Source organism: Procambarus clarkii, chromosome 10 (assembly GCF_040958095.1).
Source record: "Procambarus clarkii isolate CNS0578487 chromosome 10, FALCON_Pclarkii_2.0, whole genome shotgun sequence".
In the NCBI taxonomy this organism is placed as follows: Eukaryota; Metazoa; Arthropoda; class Malacostraca; order Decapoda; family Cambaridae; genus Procambarus; species Procambarus clarkii.
The window spans coordinates 47,122,859-47,143,203 of NC_091159.1; the positions used below are offsets into that span (position 1 = coordinate 47,122,859).

The 20,345-nt window shown below is 37.5% G+C and overlaps 2 protein-coding genes across 3 annotated transcripts in view; one reads left to right on the forward strand and one right to left on the reverse strand.

Annotated features, from left to right (window-relative positions):
- The window catches only part of LOC138363076 (uncharacterized), a 31,084-nt gene extending 25,837 nt beyond the window's left edge, over nucleotides 1-5,247 (forward strand). Inside the window, exon 6 of one of the 2 annotated variants that reach the window (XM_069322007.1) lies at nucleotides 3,129-5,247. In XM_069322007.1, coding sequence (XP_069178108.1) covers nucleotides 3,129-3,584 — 456 coding nt within the window. In that variant the 3' untranslated portion in view covers nucleotides 3,585-5,247. Of the gene's footprint in view, nucleotides 1-381; nucleotides 1,025-3,128 lie in introns of those variants that run through there. The other variant, XM_069322008.1, reaches the window with a different exon arrangement.
- A 3,825-nt stretch (nucleotides 5,248-9,072) lies between these two features.
- On the reverse strand, nucleotides 9,073-19,762 carry LOC138363077 (DNA replication complex GINS protein SLD5-like). The gene is made up of 5 exons (XM_069322010.1): nucleotides 19,557-19,762; nucleotides 16,742-16,888; nucleotides 15,055-15,206; nucleotides 12,438-12,617; nucleotides 9,073-9,262 (listed from the first exon to the last, which is right to left on the reverse strand). Exons 1-5 carry the CDS (start codon nucleotides 19,644-19,646, stop codon nucleotides 9,166-9,168), a joined length of 666 nt encoding a protein of 221 aa, XP_069178111.1. The 5' UTR covers nucleotides 19,647-19,762; the 3' UTR covers nucleotides 9,073-9,165.
- Between the last annotated feature and the right edge of the window lie 583 nt (nucleotides 19,763-20,345).

The following is a 20,345-nucleotide window of genomic DNA, read 5'->3' on the forward strand; positions in this document are numbered from 1 at the left end:
TTGTAATATGCTTACAAAACATACCTATTTACTAACAAGTTTTTCGTTTGGCTTAACATGTCAGTCAAGGCTTGTGCATCATGCCTTCACGAGCAGTCTTGTTGCATATGTCAGTCACACAGCCTCTTTGTCAATAAATGTAAATTGTTCATCAAGAGAATTTTCAAAATATATTTCAGTGGGCCCACTTGGGCACTCCAAATCTTTCTGGTTTGAAACACAATTTCTTTGTCCTAAGTCATATATGTAGCTTTTACAACCACAAGCTGTCCATTTATACAGGTAGGATAGGTATTAAAATAAATTAAATAATGTTTATAGTAGTGGTATATTCTTGATGTTGATGACTTGTCTAATTCTTTTCTAAATGTTTTTTTTCAGGTACAGTATTATTTAAAGGTATATACAGGCACTATAAGTCTACCTTGTGAGAAGGAAATGAATGAAAGCATCATTCGTGAACTTGAAGAGCATATCAGCAAAGGCTTGAACATTAAGCATTTCCATAAAATTGGTAAAATGCAATGGCAGTACACTCAAAATTTAGCCGAATTGGCAGACTTACCAGTTCTTCCACAGGCTGTGAGAGAGTTGTATGATGCTGTGCATGCAAGCAGAATACTTTCACTTATGACTTATAAAAGAACTAGTTATAAAATTACAGGTGAAGACACTTGGGTTCAAGTTATGTAAACTGTTGTCGAATCATTGGAGGCCAACACAAAAAAGTTAGACTTACATTTGTTTAAGAGATGGCAAGATCATGGAGTAGGATTTTTGTTAGCATATATGAGCAGATTGTGTTGATGCCTTTATATCCTGTTTATAACAATCATTTGTGTATACTGTATAGTGACACATGCAGGATAATAGAATACTTCCACACTTGTGGGCTGCCACTGTCACTATGCCCTCTGTCAACCTCATTCTTCCTCTAGAAACCATAAACTATTAATTACACACAGAGATCACACTAACGTGATGCATCAAATGAACAAATCCACAAGGGCCGTGACGCAGGTTCGAATCCTCGTCACGGCCCTTGTGGATTTGTTCATAAACTATTAATGATTCAATAGGCTTTCAGGAAAGAGAGCCTAGAAGGGGGTAAAGCTAAGTCAGATCACGCTTGTTAAGGTCAGATCATTTAACTACTGGATTGTATTTAAGTATTTAAATGCTCTGACCAACAAACATGATCTAACTTACCTTTGCCCCTTCTAAGCTTTTTTTTCCTTTGTCTCTTTCATTATAAGATAATTTTTTCTCTTAACCACTTGGCTTCTAACCATAGTTTTTTTCATTTTTTTACCTTATTATTTTTCTAACTTTTTTTTATACCTTTTCATATTCTTCCTTTTTCCCCCCCTTCTAACTTTTCCTTTATTTTACCCGATTCTCTTTTTTTCTTCTGCATGTTTTGTTCACCATAACGAACCACTAAGGTAGTACGGCAAGTCCAGACAATAGCAGGTTGCCACACAGAGTCGGCAGATGACGCTACCGCCCTCCCTCACTTTACTCCTCTCAACCATACTATACACAGCACTAATTATCACCACAATCCTGCAATTATCAGAATCCTGGTAATTTTTATCACAGTCTGGGGTCTTCTGTAATACTATCATCGCTAAATAATAGCAGTTACATACAGTATATATTTTGACATTTTTAGGCAATGCTGTGTTCAAAAGTAAAACAGCAGTGATGTTAGCTCATGCTGCATGCACCAGCCTTGGTTGCTCATTCAGTACCGAGTCTCTCAAACCTGGGAATGCTACCCACGAATTTTTTTTTAAATGGCATCTGTTAACTAGAGCCCTGAGGAAGCTGATGTCAACCCCGTGTAGCCACGGGACATTTAAATCGTGCGCGGCACCCTCAATTGCATACTGTATATATGATGCGCGCAGTTCAGCGACATTTACTCAAATTGTATATATTCAATTTGTGCAGTTTAAGGATTAAATTGGCTCAATCGATAATTGTCTCAGATAATACAGTAGATCAGTTACAATGTACACAATCTGTCTCACACACACACATTTACCAATTAGGTGCAAACATTTCCATACTAAATATGATCTCTTAATACTGTGCATGTACAGTATCTGCAACTTTTGTGTTCTTACCTCTGTGTGCTTAACAAAGCCTTTTCTCTTGGGACCTGCCTCTTTACTTTTGGGTATCTGGTGCAATCTATATGTTTAGTATGCATCAAGTCTTTTTATCATTCTTGTACGAGGGATAAAGGTAGCCCACAGGCAGGGAAGTACGTGCATCCAATATTCAACATAGATACAAAGTGATATTAAAAAATTTAAAATTATATATACAGTATATATATATATATATATATATATATATACTGTAATTATATATACAGTATGTATAATTATATACAGAGTTTATTTATTCAGTATGTATTAAAATACATGTTCCTTCAGGACTACAGGGATAGCCAAGAGGTGAATGTAAGTATAGGTTATAAATTGCAAAAAATTTGATTGTTTTCTAAAGAGTTTACATTATGGGTAAATGATAAATATCCAGTGATAAGCTATGATGTGTAATTAGATAATTTTTGTTATAATCGGTAAATGGGGCACACAGTTAGAAATCTGGATTATTGTAAATAGTAGTTATACTTAAGCATAATTGAGAATGTTGCTAAAACTTGTCCTACACTTGGTCAAAACTGGCTTTACACTTCCTAAGAATGTAGGACATTCATTGTGAAGAAAATTAAAGACCCAGTAAATGATTTTTCTGTGATAAAAGTGCTAGTAAAGATGTTTGATTGAATGTCTTCAGTACTGATAATTAAAGCACTGGTGAAATAGAGACCAACTGTTGATAAAATGTGGTAACTCAATGAGAGATTAATATTTTACTTGAGGATGAGCAAGTTGAAAAATTTTTTGAAAGGAAGAATTGGTAAGAATTACAAAAATTTAATTCAGTTGAGGAACATTTATATGTTTGATTGCAAAAGGTGGCTAGAGTAAATTATCTGACTGTGGAAGCAGTAGTAGTACTGTACTGCAGATATGAAAACCAATCAACAAAACAAAAAAAATGCATCACATAAGCACAATTGGGGACAATGAATATAAATTTTTATGCAGGTTCAGTACTTCATGGCAGTGATGAAAGGAGTGATTACTCTGCTGTCCCGCGAGGAAATGGATGATGCCACACTGTCAGAGCTCCATCGGCGTCGCCGTCTCGGTTACACCGATAGACATTTCCATAGGTTAGGACTAGAGAGGCAGCAAAACTTCACAGATGAGGTGTCGGCACTAATTGGAATCCCACCTGAAAAACCCTCTAAGAAAAAAATGGTCTATATTACACTAATTAGGCTTTACTTTTCAATTAATACATTCAAAAAATATCGGTACAAGATTGACAGCAATGACCGTGTGACAGAGATGCTGGACATGCAAGTGGTACACACCTGGTGGGATCTGGGATGGCTGGTAGCCAGGCAGACGGCTCGCCTCCTATGGCACGATTTTTTTGGAGTTTTAAATTTTGTTGTTGCTATGTTTTTCTCAAAGTTGAAGAGCTACTTTGTTTGACACCCGTCAAAAAAGGTTGCTTAATGTTACAGCTTATACAGAGCTAAGTCACTTCTTTTCAACTATTAGATTAAGCAGAGATTATATATTTTACATGCCATCAGTAGATATGTGTATGAAGGTTCTGAATGATGTTAGCTCACATTAATTAATAGGTTTTTCTGTGACAAAAACCATTGTGATAGGTACACATTCTAGCTGAGCCAATGTACACAGTATATATATATATATATATATATATATATATGACTATTGTATATATGCTTCATGTATTGTATATATATATGAAGCCTCTACTCCTCCACAGATGCCATCTTCTTGAATTGGCTTCGATACACAACATGCCGAACATGAACGTTAGTCCTGGCTTTGTTGCTGTTGACTCTCCTCTTTCACAGTACATACTTAAATCTGAACAAACATGAACTGACAAGCTTTGCCCATTTCTTATTCTTACCTTTTATTCTCGCCTCACTTACATTTATCCTATTCTTTCCTTATTCTTATGTTCATACTACTTTTACCTTATTCCTACCTTTATCTTCCCCTGTCCTGTTACACGACTTGATAATGGTCTAGGATGAACCAAAACTACATCGTTTCTTCACTTTCTGGTGTATGTTGTTTGGCCATACCTCCAGCCATATTATTGTGACTCATTGTCACCATATATAACAAGAATTTATAATTAATTTGTTTTTTAATTTTAATGCTTGTATTTAATATAGTACAGTATTTGTATATCCTTATTTAACATTTAGGCAAGTCAATATGGTAACACCGTAATATTTGATTAAAGATATACTGTACTGTGCAGTTTAATTGCTGTTCTGGCACTGAAGCTAAATGCCAGTTTTGTGTGTACTGATTTTATACAGAAATATTTGATATTGTCTGGACTTTCAGGCAAAACAAAGTATTATATTTTGTTAATGTAATGACCCAAAAAGCTGTCACAGCTTTTTCCAGTAGTAGTAATAATTAAAATGATTGCAGTGATGGTAATACAGTACTATTAACTGTAAAAAATAAACACTTAACAAAATTAACATTACAAATAATAGTACAGCTATATTAATACAGTAACTATGCTAATAACCATAATTCTTGTTATTGCTTAAAGTGTTTGTCTTACAATTCTGTGATCATTTCCTCTTGTGGGAAGTAAAGAATGTTTGAAGTCTTCTTGGCTTTGTGCCAACTGTGCAATGTCTGACAAAGGTGATGCTTTAAGATGCACACACTGGCTGTATGTTAATTGACATATGCCTGAATAATTTCCTGTTTATTATTACCTGATGTTTTATATACCAATTTTCATGTGGTGTAATGTTTTTACTTTCTTTCCCAATTATTCAGGTGATTTTATTTATTATATTAGTTAAATTACGTTCCCTATTCCTATGTTCAGTTATTGGCTTGTTAAGTTTACCACATTATATTACAAATTAATACTAAATGTTTATGAAATTTACTTAATACTTTTGCTTCCAATAACTGTGATAACAATTGTTTGCTTCCAATAACTGTGATAACAATTGTTTGCTTCCAATAACTGTGATAACAATTGTATACATTCTTAACAAAAAATTTTATCCAATGTATTTTTCAAAATGTTTAAAGACTTATATTATTCATAAATTTAATTTACTTATGCAGATGACCACATGCTTTCTGAATACTCCTGTACAGATACCAGACATAAATCCTTATAAGGGTGTCTGAAAAAAAGTAATTATCAAAAGAATGCAACAAACCAAGGAAACTAAAATGCACAATTAGTGAAGCAGGATATTCAAAAGGGACCATAAATATCACTAAGGATGTGAATGCAAAAACAAAAATGCATAAAGCAAGTTATAGTACCAGATAAAAAATAGCACACAGTTCAACTGTGAAGATACAGTACTAGCCTCCAGAAGTAGGAGGCTAGTACAGTACTGTAGGTTTGGTCCAGAAAAACTAGAGTAGCCAACACCATCGGCAGACTTTGATCCATCTGTGAATAGGGCAACAGTCTGTAAGCGCGAAGAAAAATGTTCAAGGAAAAGGCATTTCATAATAAGAGTGCCAGAAGTCTTTACCATCTGAATCAGTCTTTCAAAACTTTGTAAGTGGGATCCTCCATGGGTAGCCCGTCCTCAAAGTCCATTCCATGCACCTGCCAAACCCTGTTTATGAATGAAAACCGGTTTACATACGACTTGCCACTGATGACGTCCGAACACTTCCAGAACAAGTGCTTTGCTGACGACTTTTCTTTGAACCATAATGCTGTAAATGCTTCACCCACGTGCTACAAATAATCGCCAATAAAACCTAAACACTTAACCTAACTAATGCCTAAATATGTTAATATATAACTATTAATTTATATTAGAGAAAATTCCTGTTTTGAATGAACAGAATGTTAAAATTGTTGAATGTGTCTTTGGGGTCGACCGCTGGATAGAATGGACTTGGTCTGAGGACAGGTTGCAAGGATTGAACACAAGCAGACACTGCAAACAAGCCAAAAGGGAGGCTTGCAAGACAATTATAGTAAAAGGAAGGTGGTGAAAGGGAGCAGGGCCTACCAGAGGAGCAACAGCCAACAGCAAAAGTGAGAATGTGGATGTTGCAGAGACCTCCTGAGGTAGTAAAGGCTGTGATAATCCCAACAGTCCTGTAGTGACAAGATGTTGGTTTCAATATACAAACTCTGGTTAGGGGACAAACGAAATGCACCAGGGCTTTGATGCAATGCTCTGCATGATGCAGAGCATCAAGACAACTTATGGTCAAAGAAGAGGCACCCAGGTAGAGTGCAAATAGAAGTGTGTGTATCGGCACCCCAGGAGGTACGGGTTAATACTAAGTAATATAAGGGCCTTGGAGCATTTGACTTGGATGCAAGATATATGGGGTAGCCAGAAAAATGAGCATCAAAGATCAAACCCAAAAGTTTATACAGAATGGGACTACCATAGAGAAACAATGGGGGGGGGGGAAAAGAATGACCTGCTTCCAAGTAAAAGTATTAGCACAAGTCTTAGTCGTAGAGAACTTTAAGCCATGATTGGTTACCCCAGTACAACACAGCATCAATTGCAAGTTAGCGCCGGTGTTGGAGGAAAGGGGAGTCATCCCCACAACAGCAGTAAGAATGTGAACATAAAAGGCCGAGAAAATGCCAGAGGGAAGGGAGGAAGCAAGACCATTAAGGCGAACAAGTTAAAGTGCTCAGAACACTCCTGAAGAACACCTTCGCACTGATGAAAGAAGGCAGAGATGATGGCACCAAGTCTCACTTTAAAGGAATGACAAAGAGGGAAGCTATGAAGGACAATTGGGAGATTACCACAAAGACCATAAGACTGAAGCTGGGACAATATATTGTACCCCCAGGTAGTCATAAGTCGTAAAAAAAAAATGGCAACCACAGGTGTCTTTGTGGCAAACGCAGAACAAATATAAACCTCTAGATCCACTACAACATCAGTTGTGCTGCAATACTAATGAAAACAAATTTGAGAGAGGGAAAGAGGTTGCATTAGTGTTATAAGAACACTCTACGTGGTGTAGTGATAAGACGCTCGCCTGGCATTCAGCGAGCGCTTTGTCATGGGTTCGTATCCTGGCCGGGGAGGATTTATTGGGCACAAATCCTTAACCATAGCCTGTTTAACTCAACAGTAAAATGGGTACTTGGTTGTAAAAACAATTCTTCGTGGGGGTCGTATCGAGGGACCATAGGATTAGGAACTTGCCCAAAACGCTACGCGTACTAGTGGCTGTACACAAATGTAAGAACTCTTGTATATATCTCAAAAAAAAAAAACCTACACAAGATGGACATTGACCATATGAACTCAGAGCAAGGGGACAAAAATCTTTAGGGGAAGGTTCCTTGAGTACCTGGTTTCCGCATAGGAATAAAACAGCCTGAAGCCAGTCTTCGGGGACTGACAAGTCTCCCAAATGCGATTATAAATATTTAGTGAATACTGAAAGGCACCCCTGAGTGAGATGGGAAAGGCTGGATGGAAGGCTGACTCATCTAGCCAAAGACAGACGACTCAATAAATGCAGCCTTGAGCTTACCGCTTTAAAACCACAGAGGAACGGGGCAAAAAAGTAGTTCTGGTAGAAGGGATTGTTATATTGGAGCTAAAGGAAAGTGTGAAAGACCAAGGTATTAGATTCGAAAAGGGGGTTACATGTAAGGAAGGTAGGATAAAGATGAGCATTAGCACTAACAGCTGAAAGTGGGAGCCCAGTTTGTGACCAACACTAGATCCACGACGACAAACATGGCAATGAAAGACAAGCGATATGTCTGGAACAAACTTGCCTGCAATCTTACGGACCTTCGTTCAAGTCTGGGGGAAGGTCTGGGTGTCAATTTTAATGGTTGAGACATGATCTTCCCCCTGCCAGGTAGACCTGGCAGTCTTTGAGGTTTCAAAACATGGTGCAAGAAATCAAGGGCCAATCCCAACATTCAACGGTATTTTTGGACACCCGAACTGGGGTCTCAGGACAAAGTAACTAGATGAGTGGCCACCTCCTAAGGAGGGCCACAACTACAGTCTGGGTGGGATTAAAAGTAAGTTGTCACAATGGAAGATGGAGTCACACCAGGGGTGGTTTGGAGCTCAACTCAGCAATGGAAATAGGAGGGAAAGTAGAGAATGTCAGTAGGGTTAGTCAGAGACGAAGCCTGGTCTGGACCCAATGTAGCCGGAGCTACGGAGCCCATCCTTCCATCATGGGCTGATGACTTGGAGGGGGAAGGGGAAGCCTGCTCACCCTCCCCACGAGTCTGAGGAGAAATAAGATCAAAAGTAACAGATAAAGACTTCACTGTTCAGCACACGCACATAGACCACATAGGAAGCATAAGGGCAGACAACTTCAGCGAGTAACCAGTACACTATATGTAGGTCACCATTGCAGTGCTGAGTAACATCCCAGGGACCAATAGGTGTACCAACCTTACAATGCCTACTTGACCCGATGTCTAACTAGGCGAGGCTAACCAGATGAGCCGATTGGTTCAGGTGGGCCATACTAAACCTCACATTTAATCCTGTCCCCTCACCAAAGAAAGGTGATGCCCCCCTCCTTCCCAGGGGTTGCAACCACTGGGTAGGCTCAACTCCCATATGAAGGTACATAAGGTAATGCACAGGTTCCATGCAGTGCTAAGGCATGGGGTGTATTTTGCTTATGCACCATCACAGCAAGCAGAAGAGGAGAGGAGACCAGGAATCATCTGCCCAAGGGTGGCACACAAGAGCCCCCCTTCACCACCTCCCTCTGAGGGAAAGTCATAAAATAACTGGGTGATAAAAATTTGACAATTATTAAATAAATTTGGGTAAAGGCTACTTCTATTACTGAAACTATAACGAGGGAGAACTGTACAGTATTATCATGTACACAAAATCTCAAAATTCAATTTTTTTAAACACTAATATAAAGATGTACAACAATAAAAAAGAAATGTATTCTATATTGTATTAAATTTCAGTAAAACAGCAGTACAAATAATTTTCTGAAATACATGGTTCAAAGAAATGTTTCAACCATTGGGAGTTTAGATGAGGGTTACAGCGCTCGAGTGAAGCAAGTGACTGATGGGTTTGTACCGCATCAAATGCTGACTGCCTTCTTCCAAGTCTACCTCTTCATCTCTGCAAAGAAGGAACATTTAACATAAGTTGCTGTCTTTTCATCACATGCACTCAATCACTCTCGCACACCATTAATCATTACCACTAACAAACATGGTAGTCAAAACACTAGAAAAATAGTTAAAACCAAATGAGAACACTGGGAGAGTAATGACATAGCGGACAGACAGCTTGATTTTCGAACAGGAAGATCCCGTATAAGAAATATTATTAGTTTTTATGATAAAGCCGCAGAGATTCTACAGGAAAGAGATGGTTGGGCTGACGGTCTATCTGGGCCAAGAGTCCCACACAATAGGTTGCTTTGAAAACTGGAACATGCTGGAGGGGTGACAGGGAGACTTCTGACATGGATGAACAATTTTCTAACGGACAGACAGATGAGGGCGGTAATCAGAGGCAATGTATCTGATTGGAGGAGAGTTACTAGCAGAGTACGACAGGGTTCAGTTCTTGCACCAGTAATGTTCACCATCTACATAAACGATCTAGTAGAAAGAATACAGAATTATATGAACATGTTTGTGGATGATGCTAAAATACTGAGAAGATAGGAGATGCAGACGATTATTATGTCTTCAATTTGATCTAGATAAAATAAGTGCTTGGAACGACATTTGACAAATGGAATTCAATGCGAATAAATGCCATGATATGGAATGTGGAATCAGAAAATAAGACCACACAACTTAAATTCTGTGGAAAGGAATTAAAGAACTCTAATAAAGAACAAGACCCAAGGGTGGTTTTGGATAGTAAACTGTCACCAGAGGAACACAAGAACATTGTGAGAGGAGCGTATGTGTCTCTTGTATTATGCTTTTCAACTTCAGACTTGCTTTTAATTACATGGATAGTGAAATACTTAAGAAACTGCTCACTACTTTTAATTGTAGGACCTCCTCAACCCTGGAGGTGTACATTGCCTAACAAAGGTTTCGCTAGGAGGTACAACATACCTAAAGTTCCGAGTATAAAAACACTTACATAAATTCAATTCAATTAGTAAAATCCTAATGTATGCACATAGACATGGATAAATTTTTCAAAAGGCCTTAATACAATATGTGAAAAGATAAGTCATACACAGGGACATCAAAAACACCCAGTGGACACCTTCTCAACAGGTTGCGTGTTGATGGAAGGTGTGCTATTGTTACGGAAAACTAGCTTTAACCAGTATATCTTTTGGAGATTTCTCTTTGACCCGTGCCAACATAGGAGGTAAAGGTGGGAAGTTTTGCCATGCCGGATGTTCTCCCCAGGCGGTCTTAGCCAATCCCATAAATTGGACAGTTCTTGGCATAAAGGTCTCACTATTCCCGGAAAATGGAGGAGTAATAAATAAAATAGAAAGAGGAAAATAGAGGATTAGCATCTCGGGATCTCGCTGGATTTAATAATTCTTATCTGTTTTTGCCATCTATTTTTATTTTGGCATCTTGTATATTCTCCAGGTAACCTCTTATTTCTGAAATGATTCCATAAAGATCCTTCTGCCTTTTGTAGTTTATCTCCGTTACTTATTATTCTTTTAAGCCTAATGGCTAAGAAGTAAGGCAGTGATTTCTTGAGAGATAATGGGCAACTAGACGAATAAAGCAGGTATGAATGAAGTTCTTTTACTGGCTTCTATATACACCCTTGTATCTAGAAAGGGTATGCTTGTATCATTGGTTTCTCGTGTGAATTTTAGGTTTTGCACTTGTATTTTCCCAATTAAAGAATTGATCCAGTTCTTGTCTGCCTCCTACCATACCAAAGATATCATCTATGTATCGTAGGTATATTAATAAACTCTGGTCTAGCTTTATTCTGGCCGATTCAAAGACTGTGGACAAATATTTCGGCTATTGCCACACTGCTTGATGCCCCTATTACCGTACCCTTTATTTGTCTATAGGTTTTACCATTGAAAATTAACAGTGTCCCTCATTACATGTCGCTCATTTTTTTCAATTTTCAACACAATTTATATTTTAATCTCAATTAGTATTAAACTTTAGTCTAAGGGTTCTTTTTTTTTTCTCCCCTCACCTTGCCCAAAACGCTATACGTATTAGTGGCTTTAGGCACTAGTATGTACTAGCTCTATCTATAAATCCAACATAATGTTTGTAACTCATCTTCTATGTATGTAATTTTACCTGAATAAACATTTTGAATTTTGAATGTAAGATAGCTTCCTCTAACAGTTCCTTTGCTTGTAGCATTAAGACTCCTGCTTGTCTCAGGCCCTGTTTAATTCTAATTTTGTTGATAAAAATTCTGCCACCCTTTTAGCTGCTGCTCTCTGTGGTACTCTGATAGAATGAGAGAAAAGAGAAGTTCAGAGAGAAAAGGCATGCCCCTTGTGGTATAGGATCTCTTGGTGACTGGCATCTCCTTATGACGTCCATAGTGTCTTTCAGACGTTTCAGTAGGAGTTTAAAGAGGGCTGTGCATATCCAATCCAATGGCCTGGTTGGGGCACTACATCCACTTAAAACTGGTCTACCCTGCCAAGAGTTCATATCATATCCAAATCTTTTGTGGATTTTAGGGAGGTTATATAGTGCTGGGATTTTAGTAACAAAAGGTAAGAGTCTGTCTCTTGCTTTTTGCTTTAATCAGATCCTCACTGTCCCCAGAACTATCATCTTTAGTCAAACACAGTTGTTTCAAGGTTCTTATATAAAATAAAATATACCAATAATTACAATAGCTGCAATGCTAGATTTAATAATTTTTATAACATCCTTTTCTATCCTTGAAAAGGAAATTCAGAAGAGAACCTAGAGTGTGAAGTAGTGGATCAGAATGTAACTTGGTACTGTGTGTACCAAGTCCATTCTAAAATGTATTATGTTGTACAGTATAATTATGCAAGAAAATGCAGGTTATCCTAATTCACAATAAATATTTGGCATTAATATTATTTCATCTAGTGAAGCAATACTGTACTGTATACTGTATTACATATAAGAATATACTGAATAAACACGGAGAAGAGTTATAATGATCAAAATAGTATATTTTTATATGCTTTGAATTTCACAATTGCACAGAAAATTTATTAACTAAATTTGATACAATTTAATTTTACCAAGACCGTACAGAAAATTAATTGTTTCTGCCAAGGGCTAGTTAAGTATGCAGTCATAGAGGTAAATGTACACGTTTATTGTAAACGTACCGTCCTTCCCCAGTGTCGTCCTCAATCAAGACTCCTGGAGTCTCTTTCTTAACTCGGAGGAATATGTAACTATCCATGTTAGGCTTAATACTCATCTTGGCAGGGTCAAAGGTACGAAGGTTCTCCGGTACATGTTGCAGCACAAGTGATTGGAAGTGAGACTCCAGATTTGATGCATAGCTGAGGGCAAAAAATGGTTCCTCTTGAGATGAACAATAATACATACAGAACAGTTCTGCAGATTACTGAAACTATATGTTATATAGCTTTCTTGAGAATGGTTCAAGAGTAATATTGCATACTGCATAGCATTTAAATGCATGTCTTAACATTTCAAGAGTTGTTTGTTAATAGATAAATTGTAGCATAAATTGAAAATTATTAATAGGTACATTGTATCAAAATTTGCATTCAACATAACTATGATACAAGGAGGCAGGCAACACATATAGGTGTAGTCAGGAAAAAACAACAGAGTAGCCTACACCGTCTGCAGACTTAGACCCATCAGTGAAGACGGAGATGGAGCGGGAGTGTGAAGAAAAGTGTTCAAGGAAAAGGCGTTTCAGAACTGTAGGAGGGGTAAAAGCTTTAATCACGTGGGTCAGGGTTTTACAAAATTTAGGAAGGGGGACTCTCCACGGGGGCAAGGACGAAACAACACAAGGAAAAGTATTGGTAACACTAACCGAAAGAGAATTTTGTATGAGAGATAACTGGACCGAAAGAGGGAGGTGGTGAAGGGGAACAGGGACTACAGGAGGGATAAAAGTCAAAGCACAACATAGGCGAGAGTGAGGGTGTTGTAAGGATCGCGCAAGATAGCGAAGACAGTAGCGATCACGGTGGTCCTGGAGAGACAGGAAGCCAGTTTCAATATACTGTACAAGCTGAGCGTAGAAGTTGAATGAAATGCACCAGAGCTGAGGCGCAACCCAGTATGGTGCAGAGCATCAAGACGGCAAAGAGTAGAAGGAGAAGCAGACGAGTAAGCAGGGCAACCATAATTGAGTTTAGTCAGTACGAGAGAGGAATGTAAAGAAAGGAGCGTGCGCCTATCTGCTCCCCAAGAAGTATGGACCAAAACGTTAAGTAGGTTAAGGGCCTTAGAGCATTCAACTCGGAGGTAAGACTAGTATAGGTAGATTAGATATCAGTCTGCAATTGTTTATGTCAACCGTATTGTCTCCTTTATGAACTGGTATTACTCATGCTTTTTTAAGGATATCAGGGAATTTATAACACTAGAGATTTGTTGAATAGCAAAGCAATGGGTGGTGCAAGGACAGAAGTGGCAATCTTGTATACCATAAATGGTGTTTCACTAGTGTTCCCAGCTATGGTTTTTAGTGAGAATGATGGACATGACATCTGTCAGGCTGACCGGTAAAATGAGAAGAGTTAGGATAACTACTGGTAAGATATGTAGTAACATGTGTCTGGGTCTGTGGCATTTTTCTGGCAAGGTTAGCACCAACTGATGAAAAGAAGCTACTAAATTCGGTTGCCATTTCTAAGTCTGTTGCAAGTGTGTAACAATCCTTGGAGAGTTTTATCTGCTTGTTATGTGATTGTTGTTTTGATCCTAGGATGTTAAAGACGACTTTCTATGTTTACTTTTGCTTCTTTGAATTTACTTGCATAAAAGGAAAGTTTTGCTCTTATTATTATATTGCTGAGTATTGATGAGTATCTCTTAACTACTATTGTTTCTTGTCAAGAAGTATGCCACTTGTGAGCCAGGAGTTGTTTAATGTTTTGGAAGTTACTAGCTTGATGAGAAGAGAACAATGTGTTGTAGAGGCTTGAAAGTTTTGGAAAGGAAAATGTTGGTCAATGAATTTATATCCTGTGTATTATTGAATTCAGATTCCCAGTTTATATTGTGAAATGCATTTGTGAGATTCCCTATTTATGCTTTGCTGTGTAGCCTAAAGGTAAGTTTCTTAGTATCCAATGGTTTTATGTCTATGTTTGCTATGAGGAAGGTAGGATAGTGGTCAGTTGTTATAAGTGATTATGCCAGATGCAAGGGGAGCTGTCATTTTAGTCCATATATGGTCCAAGGTAGTAGTGGTCCAAGATGTATTTTGAAGATTGTGGTTAAAAAGCATGGGCTTTTGATGTTCATGCAGTGTTCTTGAATTGTGTCTATAACACCTACTCTTCCACGGATTTATTCTCCATTTCTTACCGTATCTTGTGCCCCAGTAAATATACACATGCAAATATGTGAGGGTTGGCAGATCCAAAATCATTAAACAGGAATAACTAACTGGTGTGAGGTATATGGTTGAGGTGTTCAACAATTAAGTAGCATGCCATAAGCACATTACAAGAACCTCCTCCTAGCACATTAGAATATTGCTGGAATAAACCAGAAAATCACAATTAATTAACAGGAGAAAGTTCTAAGAGATAAACATGAGTTTCCTCAAGCATTGTGGGCTTGAAAGGTTTGCATAGCAATAGCTTGCTGGTGAGGTAGTCACCGGGAAACCTTGATCTTGAGGAACAATTATAGTGACCTGATATAAACATTAAATACAAATATTAAGTGTTCAAAGTGTGTCATTATCAGTTATATTATCTAACAAAATAAAGGAAATGTACCTACTCTTTTGCATATGCAACTTCATGTGGTGACAGTGTTGCCATACTCTCATCTGCGATATTTGCTTCTTTTTCCAAAAGATAATGAGCAAATCTTTCAATTTTTTCAAGTCTCACACGAAGATAGCTACTTATTACGTATCTTATTCTATCAATCTGAAAAAAATACATATACTGAATAAATCAATACGGTATTATACTATTAATAGACCAATTTAATAAAAAACAATATACAGAAGAACCTCAGTGCTGCAACAGCTTCCAACTCAAACAACTGAACACTCGAATGCTGTGTTCATGCTCGGTAGTCAACTGTTTGCTTGGCACTCAAATGTAAACACACGTAATGGATGAGTTGGTTTCCCAGTAGCTGTCATTCAGTGCACACCTCACTAAACTTCTCTGTAAAGTTTCTCATGTTTTCTGGAATATTTTGTATACTGTATTCTTAGCCAACCCATCCTCCTGTTTAGACGGTACTTTTTATAGCCATGTGCACCATAGTACAAACATTGACGTACAATTAGAGGGTAGAATTTTGTACTATTCACTTTATAAGAGTCCGAAAAGAAATGAAGCTAAAAAACAAATATTCCTAGGCCTAGTATAGCACACACATGTACTATAAATAGGCCTTGATATTGTGTATTAGGCCTATGAAGGTTAGGTTAGTTTTTCTTTGCAACATAAATAGAAAATCATTTCCGGTTTGTCCAAATTTAATAGTACCGATTTCTACTTTCTAATTGTGGTGTACGTCAATACTGTACATGTACTATGGTCCTTAACGTTACTATAGGTACTACCAAACCAGGAGGATGGGCCGTCTTAGCATAAGTCACCATGGCACCTAAGAAAGTTAGTGATAAGAACCAACTGAAAGGAAAATTACGGTAGTTAAAAAGTTAAAACATTTACAGGACATACAGGACTCATATGGCTGATGTGACTCAGTAGAGGAAAGCCATCTTGGCGAGATGGCTTCAGGGAGCCACCAAGAAGCAGCAGCAGCATTGGATTACCAGAGAGATATACTAGTATATACATATGTACTATACAGTACTAGTCCTAGGAATGTTAGGGGAGTTTAGTTTGTCAAAGTAACACAAGTAAAAAAAATAGTTTTCCGGTTTGTCCAACTCAATAGTTCAGATTTCTACTTTCTAATTTTGTTATACGTTGGTATATATAATAAGGTCCTTATCGTTACTATAAGTACTACCAAAACAAAACAGGAGGATGGGGTGAAAGAATCAGATGGCACTACTTGCAAGTGGTTTGTGCAGCAGCAGTGTGGAAAGTTTGCCCATTTTTGTTGTATTTCATAGAGTAATCCCATTTAGCTGACAGAGGTTTACAAAGATTGATCCTGGGCATATTCATGTATAGTACAGTATATTTAATTTTCATATATTATTTTGCTGTCCATATACAAAGTATAATATACCCAGAAGTGTTCTATCATTTGGGGTATACAAAAAATAATGGCAGTGAAAAATAGCAAGAATTCTTAGAGCCGGGAAAGGTCCAGTCCTAATTAGTCTGCCTGAGCTCTGGACACACTCTTCAATTGCTTATGTCCAATGCACCACTGAAGAGCAACCAGATACCCATTCTTTCTTTACAAAGTGACAGCAATTTTCAACTGTATTTTTTTATTTACAGGTTTTCAATCTTAACACTAATCTTACCTCCATTTTATGAATAGCCAATCTAAAATCGTGTTTTTTGCATCGTTTAAGGTTTTCAGTCATTTGGTTGATCTGGTCAAGCATACAATCTACCAGTTCACTCTGATGACACTCTAGGGTAGGAGACATTCGCTCTGTGATCCAAGCCTGAGGGAAAAAAAAACTTGAGTAATTCAGATTCTGTAATCACCTTCCAAATAGAATTTCAACAGAAAAAGACTAGTGGTTACCAAAATTTTTAAATATTCAACTAAAGCCAGAGATATTTCATACATATTCTACAGTACTTCAACTGTTAATACAAATCAAGGGAAAATACATTAGATATAAAATCACACAGATCATTATGTATGTTTAATGAAGTCACTTAATATGCACACTTACTAGTTAAAAGGCAATATAACATGTTACACAATCAATACTTACTTTCCCCATAAAGTACATACATTTTATTGACAAGCCAATTAAGAACATAAAAAATGGAACTTGCAGAAGGCCCAATGTAAACATTAGTAATAAAAATTATAGAAAGTTCCTTGGCCTATACTTAAACAAGAGACTCAACTTTAGTACCCACACACAACACATAACTAAAAAGGTTTCTAAAACAGTTGGTATACTCTCTAAGATCAGATATGTACCCTACTCTGCTCTTCTCTCACTCTATTATGTACTAATCTATCCCTATCTTACTTATGGTATCTGTGCTTGGGGCACAAATACCATCTGTGCCCCTCTTTCAACCTCTGCAAACTACCTCAAGCTCATCATCACCCAGCAAAGATCTGCTATCAGGACAATAACAAACTCTGCTTTCAGACAACACACAGCTCCCCTGTTTAAATCCCTAAACATGCTAAACATAAATTCACTCCATACATTCTCTTGTGTCAGTTACATTTATAAAACCCTTTTCTTAAGTGCAAACCCTGTTCTGAAACTCTTCCTGGAAAGATATGATAGAACACATACTCACCACACCAGACATAAATATCTCTGATATCCCCAGAGTCAAACTTAATCTGTGTAAACACTATGCAAATAAAGGGACCTAGTCGATGGAAGTCACTCCTTAATGAAGTGAAACGCTGTCCAACTTTTGCCTTATTCAAAACTAAAACCAAAAAGTACTTAATTTCATCTTCATAGTTTTCTACCTATTGCTTTATCTGCACACTGTACCTAGTGCTACCCAATCCTCCAATATTTGTACCTAAGCCATGTTACTTTACCATTGTAATCTTAGATATTATCTGATATCATGTTTGTTGTATTGAGTGCATATTTTACTGCATTATTCCTTGAAATGTTATCCTAATGTACCTAGCAATCCTTGTTCATTAGTGTGTACAGTGGCACCTCGACTTACGATTGCCCCGACTTATGATAATTTCGAGTTACGATGTAAATTTGATCGAAAAATGCGACTCGACTTATGATAGTGTCGTCGACTAACGATATTTGTTGGTACACGTTTGGGTCAACCGAGCGTGTGGTTCCCAGTCACGCGGGCCGACCTGCCTCAGTTTACTAGAGCTGCCCGCTTAGTGACGATCACGCCTATAAGAAATTCCGTTTTTGTGGCTATTTTTGGCTTTTTGAACATAAAACTGATTATTATATATCACACCATGGGTCCCAAGAAAGTCAGTGGTAAGGTTCAACATATGAAAACACATTTAAGAATGACCATAGAGGAAAAAACAAGAGGTCATAAGTAAACATGAAAATAGTACTCATGTTGTTGAACTAGCTAGGCAGTACAATAAATCTTCAGAGGAGGAGGAGGAGGTGGCGGCATTAGAGGATGTCCTTTCCTCATTAATTAAGAAAATGTGTGCAGTATGGGAAGGACTGCAAAGTTTTGCTGAAAAGAATCACCCAGATAAAGCTGTAGTAGCCCGTTGCATTGATCTTATTAATGACAATGTGATGCCTCACTACAGACAAGTGTTGGAAAGAAGGGAAAAAACAATCTTCAATGGAACGATTCTAGTGAGAAAATCAAGCAGTGAGCCAGAAGCAAGTCCTAGTGGTATGCAGGCAAAACGTGCCAGTGTGTGTACCCCAGAGAAGACCTCACTGCCTCATGTTATAATGGAAGGGGACTCCCCTTCCAAACAGTAACACCTCTCCTCCTCGCCCCTCATCACCATCTTCCATACACCATCAAGAGTCCTCCATAGAGGTAAGATAAACATATGTACTGTATTGTAGTTAGAGAAAAAAATTGTATTCAGTATAAAATGTATTTGTAAGTTAATATTTTGGAGGGTGGTGAACGGATTAATTCAATTCCCTTTATTTCTTATGGGAAAAATCGCTTCGACTTACGATCCAGTAATCCGTCTCTGGGTACGGATTACCATCGTAAATTGAGGCCCCACTGTATTGTTATTATTGTGTATTATTCTAATCTGCTTTTGTGTCAATTTCTTACAATATACCTGTAAACATTTGTTGTCAATTTTACTGTAATTATTCTACTTAAAATTATTTGTACCTGTAAAGTAAAGTTGTAAAGGATCTGTAAACATCTTTTGTCGATTTTATTGTTAATTATCTAAAAATTACCTGTTTAAGGACTTGCCCGAAACGCTGAGTGCTAGTGGCTTTACAAGAATGCAAATTCAACTTAATTTCTATGTTCTCTGTTAACCCCCAATGTACCTTCTTGTATATAAATAAATAAATAAACTTTGCTCATTTGTTTCCGCCTCCGCCGGGGATCGAAGATCCCAGACTCTTAGGATTACGAAACCAGAGCGCTGTCCACTCAGCCGTCAGGCCCCATAACTGAGCTCCACCAGCCTACCTCTTCCAGCTTATGCAAGACCTCAGACGCCGTCATGGCCTCGCCCTCCTCATCAGACCCCTCAATGACATCTTCCTCCGTATCCGACATGTCGGTAGTCAAGAGACGAGAGTCGTGGCCGAGGAGCACCTCACCTGCCTGACGCCGCCACCCTTGTGGCAGCGGGTCACTCCGTACACACCACCACCCCACACTTCTATTGTTACCATTTCGGACACAAAATTTGAACGTTTCGTATATATACGAAAATATATAATTGCTCAATATTAAAGCCACAATATAATGCTATTAACAGTTAAAAATCTTCATATAGGCGTATAGTTATTAAATTAAGGTAAATAGTTTTTAAATGAAGTTCAGGGATGTGATGTGATCCAGGGACATAATCCAGACTTCGTAACATCCACGCCCGCCAGCGTAAACACACGTCCGAAGGCCCAGGAACATGATCGAACGCACAAACTAAACAAAACTTAACTTAGGTAATTTGTATGTAGTAATAAGTATTAAAGGTAAGTGCCTAATATGTAATGTTAATTAATAAAAATGAAGTCAAAAGACACATGCTTGTCTGTACGTATTTTGTTATTTTGGGCGCTCATGTACTTGTGCGCTAGCTGGCGTTCACAACTGTTCTCGACAACAAGCGTTAATAATAATAATAATAATAATAATAATAAATAATAATAATAATAAAAATAATAATAATAATAATAATAATAATAATAATAATAATAATAATAATAATAATTAATTAATAATAATAATAATAATCTATTTTCAGGAAAG